Source organism: Hevea brasiliensis, chromosome 10 (assembly GCF_030052815.1).
Source record: "Hevea brasiliensis isolate MT/VB/25A 57/8 chromosome 10, ASM3005281v1, whole genome shotgun sequence".
NCBI classification, from domain to species: domain Eukaryota; kingdom Viridiplantae; phylum Streptophyta; class Magnoliopsida; order Malpighiales; family Euphorbiaceae; genus Hevea; species Hevea brasiliensis.
In genome coordinates this window covers 88,132,281-88,146,042 of record NC_079502.1, presented here as the reverse complement: position 1 = coordinate 88,146,042, position 13,762 = coordinate 88,132,281, and the positions used below count along the sequence as shown (strand labels likewise).

The following is a 13,762-nucleotide window of genomic DNA, read 5'->3' as shown; positions in this document are numbered from 1 at the left end:
GGTCTACATAAATCGTAACTTTTCTAAGTGACAAAATCGTATTACTTTTTTATAAAATTTATAACTCATTAACCACAACAGATATGAATGCAAAACCAATTGGAAAAGATTCATAAGAGTCTGAAATTAATTTTAGACACTAGATTTACACAAAAATATTAAGGAACAAGGAAGATATGGGCTCCACAAGTCAGATATCCTGCAAATCAAATTTTACAGGAACCCTAATTTCAAACAGCCATAACTTACAAAATATTAAAGCTTTTTTAGTGATTCTTGAGCTTAAAATTAATGGAATTTCGTGTAAAATATGAATATAATTTTTACAAATTTTTTACAGATTCAGAAAATAAAGAAAAATAATAAAAATATGGAGACAGAAACTAAACATGTGCAGAGTTGTGTATCCCCTCAAATTAAACATGATTACATGATCTATATGAACATATAAAATAAATTGAAGACAAAGAGCATAGAATTAAAATATTGTATGGCATAGATCTTGAAAAGAAAATAATAAAAACTGACCTTCCAGAAATCTTGTATGAAAATCTTCTTGAAGAAAAGAAAAAATAAGGAAGAACTCAAAGAGTCTTGAATATCTCTAAATTTCCTATAGCTCTGAATTTTCTCTTCCTCTTTCCTCCCATCCTCTTCTTCCCTTCTCTAGTGGGGTATTTATAGGGTTTTGGGAGAGAGGTGTGATAGGGTTTGGAGTCTTAGGATGATAAAGTTTAGATGACTTAAACAACTACGATTGCAGAGTTCGAATAAGACTGGGATATGGGTGAGGTGTTTCAACCAATAGGAAGACAGGAAAAAATGGAAGGCACCAATAGGGAGTGAGGAAGAGGTGTGGTAGGATTTGGAGTCTTAAGGTGATAAAGTTTAGATGACTTAAATAACTACGATTGCAGAATTCGAATAAGACTGGGATATGGGTGAGGTGTTTCAACCAATATGAAGACAGGAAAAAATGGAAGGCACCAATAGGGAGTGAGGAAGAGAGTGGGGCCAAGGAGGAGAGAGATATTTTATTATTTTAATTTTCAGAAAATAATTAAATGGGCTCCATTTAAAATTCATAACTAGGCTTTCTTAGGCCCATAGAGCCCAATTAAACTTAATTAGATCCATTTAAGAACTACCCATATTAAATTTAAACAAAATAAAATTTTATTTAAATTTAATTAAATTAATTTCCCCAAAACTTTATTATTATTTTTATTTTTTCAAGATCATGCCACGGAATTAATAATTCAGCTCCATGCCTCCAATTACATCTTACAGTCATATAATTTTTCATCATCGGGTTTCCCACGGCCTCAATGCACATACTCATCACAAAATAAGGGTCTACAGTTTGCCCCCCACTTTAGCGAAAGTTGAAATCAATGCGAAAGTATTGCTCATGTTTCGTCAAAGTGAAACTCAAATTTCTAATAACTATGAAACATTGACTATGAGGATCAAGTATATCTTGCTCGGTCGACATACTCTATGTTATAAGACTAGCTACGGTCTCATAATAGTAATAACTGTATCATGTGAAAAATGAGTGTATCTTGCTCTGTCGATACACTCTGCGTCATGAGACTAGCTTCGGTCTCATAATAATGATAACTGTGTCATGTGAAAATTGAGTGCATCTTGCTCTGTCGATACACTCTGTGTCATGAGACTAGCTACGGTCTCATGACAATGGCAACTGTGTGATTTGAAATGTTGTGGATTCGTATTTAGGACCACAGTCCTAAACTACCTACGTATCCCCCTCATTATCCTGAGGAAGAATCAGACCCACTCGTAGTTCGACACTTGAAACTGTGGTGATGCATGTTCTTCTACGCCTTACACACCTACAGGTGACATGTTGATGCGTGTTCTTCTACGCCTTATACAACTATGCCATGTGCCCTAAACAACGTCTAAGGACTTACCAAAAAACATTTGTCATGAAATGTTGTGAGTTCATATTTAGGACCGCGGTCCTAAACTACCTACGTATCCCCCTCGCTATCCTGAGGAAGAATCAGACCCCCTCGTAGTTCGACACTTGAAACTGTGGTGATGCATGTTCTTCTACGCCTTACACACCTACAGGTGACATGTTGATGCGTGTTCTTCTACGCCTTACACAACTATGCCATATGCCCTAAACAACGTCTAAGGACTTACCAAAAAATATCTGTCATGAAATGTTGTGGGTTCGTATTTAGGACTGCGATCCTAAACTACCTACGTATCCCCCCCGCTATCCTGAGGAAGAATCAGACCCCCTCGTAGTTCGACACTTGAAACTGTGGTGATGCATGTTATTCTACGCCTTACACACCCATAGGTGACATGTTGATGCATGTTCTTCTATGCCTTACACAACTATGTCATGCGCCCTAAACAACGTCTAAGGACTTACCAAAAAATATCTAATTCATGATTTGAAAAAAAATTAGGATGACTGGGTCTCAAAATTCTCTCTGATTTTTATGCTTCCTGTATGCTACTTCCTATCATGGGCATGCTGATTTTACTAGAGATTCTAAAAAAAACTTAGTCCTCTGGGGGACCTCTTTTTGCAAAAACTTTCTTATAGCCTCAAAGTTTTTTAGAAGAATTGTTCACCAAAAAAGACTTCCTCAAGGTCACAATACAATTTCCCTCTGATTTTTCTTTTTCTTCTCTCCCCCATGCTTCATTATTCTACAGCTATTTCAAAACTTTTTCTGCCTTGACTCCTTTCTCTTCCATGAACTCAATTCTTTGTGCCCTAACTTTTGCCTGAAATGCTCTTTCGAGTTTTTATTTCAGCGGGCTTGCTCTAACTTTTGCCTAAGCGGCCCTATCGGGTTTTCCACTTAGCGAGCTCTCTTTTTTATTTTCTTTTTCTTGTTCTTTTTCTCTTTTTTTTTTTTTTTGAAATTAGACAATCAGCAGGATATTCATATCAAGCACCTATTCTATCATGCTCACAAGACAATAGGTTAAATCAAAACAATGTAGCTCAATTACTTAATCATTTGATGTATCCCTCAAGACACAAACATTTGCGATCATAATTAAATAAAACCCATCCCTAGTAAATGCAATAAAAACTTCTTTATTTATTCAGGTACACCATTACTCCCTCTTACATTTAGTTTTGCCAAATTTCTAACCTTCCAAAATTAGAAATAAGCTTTATAACCTGCTGAATGGCCTTTTCAGGTTTTTCATCCAGATCTTCTCTCATCTCTCCTTTTGCCTAGACTGCCTTTTGCAGGTTTTCAATCTAGCATTTTTTTCTTTTCTTTTCTTTTTTTTTTTTTTTTTTGCTTTGACCCTTACTTTTGCCTAGACCATCTTTTGTAAGTTTTCAGCCTAGCGGGTCTATCTCACACAAAGTACCGTTTAAGCTTGTCTAAGTTGACTGGTTCTTGAAATTCATTCCCATCCAGGTCTGATATTCTTACAGCACCTCCTAGCAAGATCTTTTTGACTAGGTATGGACCATCCCAGTTTGGCTTAAACTTTCCTCTTGGATCAAAAGGGATGGGCCGAGCTTGTTTCAAAACCATGTCTCCCTCTTTGATCTTTCTTAGCTTCACCTTCTTATTAAAGGCCCTAGCTATCTTCCTCTGATAAGCCTGCATATGATACAAGGCTCACATTCTCTTTTAATCAAAGCTAGTTCTTCATATCTCTTCTAAGCCCACTCATTTTTTTAGGATCTTAGCTTCCAGCATCACTCTTAAGGATCTGAGCTCTTGCTTAATGGATAGCATTGCTTTAGTCCCATACACTAAAGAGAATGGGGTTGCCCTCGTGGATGTCCTTGTAGTACTACGATAACCTTAAAGAATATAAAGGAGTTTTTTCAGGCTAATCCTTATATGTTTCGAACATCTTTTTTTTTTGCAACTAGAACCTTTCCATTCATATGGGGACCACATATTCCTGCATGTACTTCTTTCATTATTTGCTCAGCCTATTTTTCTATCACACATAAGAGTTTGTAGAAATGCCCCCCAGCTAAAGTAAATTGAGTGGCTAATCTATGAATTATTGCTTTATCTCTTTTATAGGCTTATTGTGAGTATTCTCTCACTTCCAGAGACCTCCTTATGTCTTCATATTATTTTCCTTCTCCCTCTAGGTCCACATGTGCTACTATTAATCCTTCATAGCATGAAATTTTACTCCTCATTAGGATAACTAGCTAAGTCAACTTTTGATCATTCTTTTCCTATGGGGACACTAGCTTGGCTTGGGAATCGGCCATCTAATTTTAAGCTCGAGGCATGTGCTTCTTGGTACTTTGTTAACAAGGCTATAAATTTATCTCTTTATTCTTGGGTTAAATCTTCAGCTAACTTAATGTCTTTAGGATTATTTGGTGTACCCAAATTAATAGAGATCGATTTTGATGCATTAATAGAAACTGATTCTAAATGATTATGAATGCCATGCATATGCCTATTAGAACAAACATCAAATAAGTAAGCAAAAGGACTAGTCATATTAGTAATTTTTGCCTCGAAATCTTCATCAAGTACATCAGAAATGGAAACATCAGTATCACAACTGTAAGCATTACAAAAGACAAACTCAAACTTAGGAGTGTAACTTTAGGTTCTTGGCTTCCATGCAGTCTTTAGATCAATGGTGCTGATTTTTTGTATTAATTCTTTCACATGTGGTAACCCCTAATCATATGTTAAGGTAATTGCCCCCTTTTTCAAGAACTTAGGAGGCTTTGGCTCTTCTTCCTCTTCTTTTGGCTCATAGCCCAAATCATAACTCGTGATCTGTCCCATCATCTCAAGAAAAGTCACCAGACCATCTATACTTTCTCCTAGGCCTGTGCTAAGAAAAAACTTCATCCCTTTCTTCATAGTAGCCACTTTTAGATCCATCTAGTTTTTATAGATCTTAACAACTTGAAAATCAGACACTAGTGGAACTAAACCATCTAGTTGTAATACAACTACCTCCTCATCAAAATTGGTCAAAACATCTAAAGGACACTCATCATAGCTAGAATTATCACAAATATCCATAACCATTATAGACTGAGGTTCATTGGGCTTTTGGATGGGTTGGATAGGTTCACTAGGCTTTTGGATGGGTTGGATAAGTTCATTGGGCTTTTGGATGGTTGGATAAAGTCAATAATTCTGTTAGGGTTATTTGGGGTGATGGATATCATGTAGAGACCTGGTGTAGGTGGAAATTTTGGCTAGGCATGGGGCTTTTGGGTTGATTTTCTGGGTCAATTATCCTTTTGGCATCAATTAGGTCTTAGATATCATGCTTAAGTTGAAAGCATCAGTCAGTGTCATGACTGTGGGCTTGGTAGAATTGGCAACATTGGTTGATATCATAGCTAGGTGGGAGTGGATTTGGTAGTGGCCTGGGTGCTAAGAGCTATGGGAGGTCTTGAGCTTTGAGACGCTCCAAAACTTAGGATAAGGGTTGGCTGAATTGGAAAAAATCTCCTTGAGGTGTGAGACACAATTTGAACCTCAATAACTTTAATGCCACTTAATTGGCCTACCTCGGGGCCTCTTTTTAAAGTTGACCACAATTTTCTCTTCTAGCTCAAACATCATAGCGTTCAATATTTCATCAAGCACGGCCATAGTTTCTTCCATCTTAAGTAGTACAAGTGAAATCCTTACTAGTCTCTTCCCTTCCCTAACCCAAGTGACCTGATTGGAAGTCTCTTTGGTGTGCTTTGAGGCTATGTTTGCTCAAAAAAATAGGATTTAAGGGTTAACCTAAGCATGCTACGTACATGAATGTAATGCATGAATGGACCTTTTTTTTTCTTTTTTTTTTTTTTTTTTTTTTTGCCTTTAATTTTAATAAACCAAAACCGAACCATACCAATAGAACCAAAATTGAACCCAAAACCAGACCATATAAACTGAACTAAAATCGGACCAAAGACTGAATCAAAACTAAAAAAAAAAAAAATATCTCAAGAACTGAATTTTCGCCCCCTTATACCTTCAACTCTCACGTGCAGGGTAAGAAAAAAAATTATATCCTAGGCTATGGTACACTGGACACACCAATAGGGGGTGGTCCAGGACGATCCTTCCCTCACAAACAAAGGATTTATATCCTTAAAGTTTAACCATAAGTAAGCATCATCTTGCTTAACATGGGTTTTGAAATGGACTTGGGCCTATACACACATTGGGTTTATGCATAAGCCTAGGTTCATCTCAACTACCACTAGACCTTATGGTTTAAATGGTAAGGTTATAAATCCAGCACAACAAAAATCTACGAGGTACCTAGGGTTGAAATCTATGGCTCATGGGCTTCATTGGGTAAGAAAAGGGTCACCCATGCGAGAGCTTGTCCATTAAGCACAACGGCCGGAGCTGTGGCTCTTTTATATACTCGAAGGTACGGGCATGGGGTGTTAGCATTCACCAATTCGTCATAGCTCGAGTAGAACTATGGTCTCCTTGGCTAGTACTAACGGGGCTAAAAAGGGTAAGGGTGATCCGTGTGATAGTGTAGTGTAATGCAAAAAGTTTAACAGAGGAATAATATTAGACTAATAGAAACATGTTGGAGTAACTATCCATTTAGTCCCCAGCGGAGTCGCCAAACTGTAGGGAGGGGGGAGTGAGGCAAAGTATCATCCATTAGAATTATATAAAATGCACCAGGTAATGCCCAGGAAAGATGGTGGAGTCACAATGGTCTCACTTAAGTACCACCTCCTTAGACAGCATTTCCTAGACATGCACTTCATACAATCCTAATAGAATCAAACCACTGGTAAGTACCGTCTTCCCATAACACTACCACGGTACTAAGGATTTATGCCACTAAGGCATAGATAGACAGGAGTCGCCACCCGGGTAATAACCGGGACATATTCAGTGTTTCTTCCGAGGGTCATGGATGGCAACTTACTCCTTGCAGAGTTTCCACAACCGTCATTACCATAGCCCAATGTCTAGGTTCGGGATAGTGGGTACATAAGGGGAAGGTGTTAGGCACCCCTTACGCCTGGTCTAACCTCGTTGATTCGAGTGCCAGTCCTCTACTAATGTTTCTAGAAGTCTTGTTTATTATTCCTTTATTAAACTTTATCCTAAAAAATGCAATTCTAATCCTACACACGTAAGTAATTCACAAAAGGGTTGTTGTTTACACATAATTTTCATGCACAAGTAATTCCTATCTATGGGGTTGCTAATTATTTGAATGATATTTACTAGATGACTAAAATTAATTTATTATTGAGAATTTAATTTACAAACAAATTCAATTTCAAATAACCCTACGTTTCTATTTAACCTAATTAATTAATTTTCACCAAGTTACCCTAAGGATAATTGAACTAAGTTAATTATGTACATGTGTAATTTATTCTAATATCACATAAGTCCCAAATAATCACAACCTAATAAAGATTTCTAACATGCAAATTTATTTTATAATTACCAAGTATTCAATTAAATTTATTTTACATGGCAATGTTAGTTTAATTTACAAACAAGATTAATTTTAATTTACAAAGTATTTATTTAAATTAATTACATGCAAAAGTCAGTTAAATTAAAAACAAAGTTAATTTTAATTTACCAAATAAAAGTTCTATTATTACTACAATTTCATGCCAATAGTTATTCGAGAAGTTTAGAGCTACTTACCTATTGGTAAATGCAGTTGCCATTGGGGCAAGCTACCCTTAAAAAAGGGTCTTCTCTTCTAGTATAGCAATGATATCCCTGGCTTACTCCCGTTTAGCTCCATATAAGCTCCACGCAAATGCCCTCTTTGGTACTTACCTTAGGGCTACTTACCAATTTTGTTTGTAATAAAAAATAAAGAAACTAAAGAAAATAAAAGAAATAAAGAAAATATTAATAACAATTTACATTGGATTCTAACTCTAGTCTCCTAAAGGGTTAAGATTCCTAATTAATTACAACTACCTAATGGTCTAAGTCTTCTAACATTATCCAAACACTTCATAACACTTCTTGAATTAAAAGAACATGAAAAAATAGATCAAATATCAATTAAAACCCAAGAAAAGACAAGAACATGCATAAATATACAATTTTTAAATTTTGGCAGATTAACAGTAGTAAGAAATCCGATTTTTTAAAAATAGTTATACATGCCTAAAAATCATAAAAAAATTACAGAAGATAGCCTACATATCATACAAGATCATAAAATTTATAAATCAAACAAAACCCTAACCGAATGGTCTACATAAATCGTAACTTTTCTTAGTGACAAAATCGTACTACTTTTTTATAAAATTTATAACTCATTAACCACAATAGATATGAATGCAAAACCAATTGGAAAAGATTCATAAGAGTCTGAAATTAATTTTAGACACTAGATTTACACAAAAATATTAAGGAACAAGGAAGATATGGGCTCCACAAGTCGGATATCCTGCAAATCAGATTTTACAGGAACCCTAATTTCAAACAGCCATAACTTATAAAATATTAAAGCTTTTTTAGTGATTCTTGAGCTTAAAATTAATGGAATTTCGTGTAGAATATGAATATAATTTTTACAAATTTTTTACAGATTCAGAACATAAAGAAAAATAATAAAAATATGGAGACAGAAACTAAACATGTGCAGAGTTGTGTATCCCCTCAAATTAAACATGATTACATGATCTATATGAACATATAAAATAAATTGAAGACAAAGAGCATAGAATTAAAATATTGTATGGCATAGATCTTGAAAAGAAAACAATAAAAACTGACCTTCCAGAAATCTTGTATGAAAATCTTCTTGAAGAAAAGAAAAAATAAGGAAGAACTCAAAGAGTCTTGAATATCTCTAAATTTCCTATAGCTCTGAATTTTCTCTTCCTCTTTCCTCCCATCCTCTTCTTCCCTTCTCTAGTGGGGTATTTATAGGGTTTTGGGAGAGAGGTGTGATAGGGTTTGGAGTCTTAGGATGATAAAGTTTAGATGACTTAAACAACTACGATTGCAGAGTTCGAATAAGACTGGGATATGGGTGAGGTGTTTCAACTAATAGGAAGACAGGAAAAAATGGAAGGCACCAATAGGGAGTGAGGAAGAGGTGTGGTAGGATTTGGAGTCTTAAGGTGATAAAGTTTAGATGACTTAAATAACTACGATTGCAGAATTCGAATAAGGCTGGGATATGGGTGAGGTGTTTCAACCAATAGGAAGACAGGAAAAAATGGAAGGCACCAATAGGGAGTGAGGAAGAGAGTGGGGCCAAGGAGGAGAGAGATATTTTATTATTTTAATTTTCAGAAAATAATTAAATGGGCTCCATTTAAAATTCATAACTAGACTTTCTTAGGCCCATAGAGCCCAATTAAACTTAATTAGATCCATTTAAGAACTACCCATATTAAATTTAAACAAAATAAAATTTTATTTAAATTTAATTAAATTAATTTCCCCAAAACTTTATTATTATTTTTATTTTTTCAAGATCATGCCACGGAATTAATAATTCAGCTCCATGCCTCCAATTACATCTTACAGTCATATAATTTTTCATCATCGGGTTTCCCACGGCCTCAGTGCACATACTCATCACAAAATAAGGGTCTACACGTACATATATAAATGCATACCATTAGTTTAACATCACAACCAAATAATAAAAAAATTTTTCATAAAAAATATTTTACATATATAAGTTATTTTCCGTAAAATAAAAAGAACTTTAATTGCAATATTAAATTAATAGCTTTTTTTTTTCTTTTGGCCAGAAAAAAATATTTTATGAATGTTCCAAAAATTAAAAAATTGTAAAAACTAATTTTAGAAAATATTTTATGCAAAACAAAATGGAAACTAAATTGTAAGTAAAGAATTTTTAAGCTAATATTTTAGGATTACTTTTTATTTTAAAAAATATTTTTAAATTATATCTTTTCACTTTAAAATTTTAATTTATAAGTTAAATCAAATATTAATTTATACTCTTTAATGATGTGAAAAGAAGTGTTAATAGCTTTTTTTTGTTTTTTTTTTTTGAAATGAAGTGTTAATAGCTTGTTGCATCATAGATAGTGGTATCTATAAATCCAGTCCTCAAATTACCAGCTAGGATAGGGATAAATCCAGTGTTCAAATTACTAGCTAGGATAGGGATAAATAGGGATAAATCTAGTGCTCAAATTACTAGCTAGGATAGGGAAAATAAATACAAGAGAGAAATTTTTAGTAGCAGAGGGATTAATTACTAGCTAGGAGATGATTTTTTTTTTTTTTTTTGAAACAGAAAGTCCTGAAAATTCATTCTATTTTATTTTATTAGCAGAGGGAATAATTACTAGCTAGGAGATGATTTTTTTTGAAACAGAAAGTCCTGAAACTTCATTCTATTTTATTTTATTATTGCAGCCGGATAATCAATTACACATAATCAATCAATCCCACTTGTGTTTTTCAGGAATAACCATGATATCTTGTTTGTTATGAACTGAGAGTCCACCTTCCTCAATCAGAGGGAAGTCCTCAAACTTCTGTCCTTCAGGCATCTCGTAGTCCCACCCATACAAAAGATTAGCCAATATGTACTTCACAGCAGTTGTAGCCATAGCCAAACCAGGGCAAATCCTGCGACCAGCTCCAAATGGTACCAACTCAAAGTGAGACCCTCTGTAATCAACTTCACTGTTCATAAATCTATCTGGGTAGAACTCCTCAGGATTGTCCCAGATGGTGGCATCTTTTCCCATAGCCCAAGCGTTGACGTAAATTGTTGATCCTGGGGGAATATCATATCCACCAATCTTGCAATGCCTCATGCTGAAGTGTGGGATTAGTAGTGGCGTTGGTGGATGCTTCCTAAATGTTTCTTTTACTATGCAGTCTATGTATTTGATTTTTTCCACCTCTTTTCCTTCTACTCTTCTCTTATTCGGACCAACAGCGTTTCTCACTTCTTCTTGTGCTTTCTTCATCAGTTTAGGGTTCTTGAGTAGCTCTGAGAATGCCCATGTTATTGTCACTGCACTTGTATCAGTCCCACCCACAAATACATTCTACAAAAGGAAATTATAATCCCCAAGATTAGCTTGAGATCTGCAAATGATTTATAAACAATCATAATTTATAATAACTAAACCAAGTTATTTGGAATTTTATACCCTGTTTTTATGTGGACACTTGTTATTATACTAATTTTTTTATTTACAAATGAAGAAAAAATGACTCAGAATTTGAAAATGACAATTTATTATTTGGAGAAAGATTTTATATACTCAAAATTTAATTGGGTGAAAAGAACACGTAGCAGGGGATTGATCTTACCATGAGAATTGCCTTGACGTGATCACCGGTGATTTTGAAAGAGGCACTCCCGTCCTTCATCAACCCGATCAAGACATCAACAATATCTTCAGTTTCTGGTTTAGGCCTATTAGGATCAAGATGCTGTTCGATCACCTTCTGGAAGTAGCGATCTATGTTATTAAATGTCCGCTGCCTCTTAGCAAGAGCCCCTGACAAATAATCAATAAATTTTCCAACAACTGGGAAGAAATTCTCCGCGTCGAAGCTAGCCAACATGTCCATGGTTGCAGCAAGCACCTTCATAAAACCATCCCGAAACTCTTGCTGGGCATAGGTTGTCCTTCCAAATGCAATAGTACCAATGATTCCATCCATCATATTGAAAACTTTTTCAGTGAGATTAACTGGGTTTGGATATGCACCATCCAAGATTTCAATCAATTTGTCCATTTGTTCCTCCCTTGCATACCGAAAAGACTGAACTCTTCTCATGCTGAGAAGCTTAGAAATGAAGAGCTTACGCATTTCTCTCCAGTAGTCTGAGAAAGGAGAAAAAGCAACATCCAAGAAGTTATAAGACAGTTGTCCTGGACCGACTGATAATGGGCGGCTACAGCACTCAACATCACGATCTTTCATCAGTTCCTTGGCGGTTTCAGTGCTGGAAAGTACAACTGTTGGGCATCTACCAAGTTGAAGCTGCACCACAGGGCCATATTTCTTGGCCATTTTCCAAAAATCGACGTAAGGTTGTCTACTCAATTGGTGAAGATTGCCAATGAAGGGAAGCTGTCCTGGACCAGGAGGGATTTTGAGTCCTTTCTTCTTGTTGTCGTCTTTGCCTCTGAAGAGAAGCAAAGTGAGAATTGGAAGGAGAAAGACTGCAACAATGGAAAGCCATTGCGGAGGCAGTGAGGTTAGAGTGGCCATAGACATCTTTAGCTTCTTTCTGGTTAAGTGTCCCCTCCGGCCCTCCCCCTTATGTAGTAAGCCAACCAAGTGATCATGCATATATTTTAATCACAATCGCAAATGAAATAATTAATATTTTTTTATTGATTACAATTAATTATAAATAAATAATCAAGTTTCCGTTGGAGATAGATGGAAGTGATAAAATTTGTAAAAAGAATGTTTTGATTGTTGTCACTCAAGTTTATAAAAAAAAAATTAAAAATATATATATAATATATATAATATTTTTAATAAATTTTCATTAAAATTAATAAAACAATATATAATTGGAGTCTTTTTTTTTTTTGAATTAATACATATAAAAAGAGTTGAAGTAATTATATAATTTATTTTTCTAAAAAAATAATAATTTATTTATAAAATATTATTTTTAATATTTTAAATAATATATAAAATCTGAGATATATATATATATATATATTATTTTAGTTATATTAGGTAACATAAATAAGAAGAAAAAAACGCTTTGATCTGTTTATCATTTTTATTTCTAATGTCGTAAAATAATTATAAAATGTGTTGATTATTAAAATTTATTTTTTTATTTTAAATTATTTTAAATTTTAATAGTTATATATATATATATATTCATTTTAAATTAACTAATTAAATAAACGATTCCACTAAATATTTTTTTTTTGCTAATATTATAAAATTTATTAAATATTTAATGAAAAATAAAAAATAAATATTTCACATTATCTATATTATAATAAAATATTATAAAAATTTATTAAATATTTGGTAAAAAATAAAATTATAAAAAATAAATGTTTCACAATATCTCCCCCTAACCCAGTGAGAAAGCTTCTTCTATCTAGTTGGAGAGGGGATGGCCGTTTAAGATAGGCTTGGCCGAATTGGCCTTTCAAGCAAAGTACTGAAATGGGAGGAGAAGGAAGTTACTTATACAAAAGCTCCTACCTTCGTCTATCTAAGAGATTTCTGTGCTATGATTTCACCCCAGTGAATTTGAAATATAGCCTTCAGAAAAAGGAGGTTATGAGAGTAAGTAGAGTTGGGCGGGCTACTTATGGTCTTTCCTACGTGGGACAAAGAAAACCTAGTAGGGAACTCCAAACGCTTGAAAGCATAGCCTTCCTTTCGTGCTCGCTTTTGAGGTACTCGTCATACTACTGATAGTGCCAGCACACTCCTTAGGCCGAACCGACCAATAGTCAATGTTATATATATATATATATATATATATATATATATATATATAAAAGCTAAACTTTAAAAAATAGCTCACAAAAATAAGTCATTTGACTTCTTTAAAAATTGTCGAGTAGCATATTAAAAAACTAAAGTTAATATAATTGAGAATTAGCCAACTTATTAACTTATTTTAAAATTTAAAATTAAATGACATATATTTTTAGCCTTTATCAACCTATTTTAAATTTTAAAATTAAAATAGCATATATCTTCATAGCCTTTATCAAATACAAAGTTATATCAGTTGATATTAAAAATATAAGATATTATTTTGTTATATATTTATAAATAAATAT

At 34.0% G+C, this 13,762-nt stretch overlaps 1 protein-coding gene across 1 annotated transcript; it reads right to left on the bottom strand.

Annotated features, from left to right (window-relative positions):
- Positions 1-10,342: 10,342 nt before the first annotated feature.
- On the bottom strand, positions 10,343-12,232 carry LOC110670770 (2-methylbutanal oxime monooxygenase-like). Its single transcript, XM_021832942.2, has 2 exons — positions 11,292-12,232; positions 10,343-11,023 (listed from the first exon to the last, which is right to left on the bottom strand). The coding sequence occupies exons 1-2, from the start codon at positions 12,207-12,209 to the stop codon at positions 10,406-10,408; spliced, it is 1,536 nt and encodes a 511-aa protein (XP_021688634.2). The 5' UTR covers positions 12,210-12,232; the 3' UTR covers positions 10,343-10,405.
- Between the last annotated feature and the right edge of the window lie 1,530 nt (positions 12,233-13,762).

Coding starts and splice junctions, on each gene's coding strand:
- LOC110670770 (XM_021832942.2), bottom strand. CDS start 12,209: ATGTCTATGGCCACTCTAACCTCACTGCCTCCGCAATGGCTTTCCATT. Junction 11,024..11,291: donor ACGTCAAGGCAATTCTCATG/GTAAGATCAATC, acceptor TTCCTTTTGTAG/AATGTATTTGTGGGTGGGAC.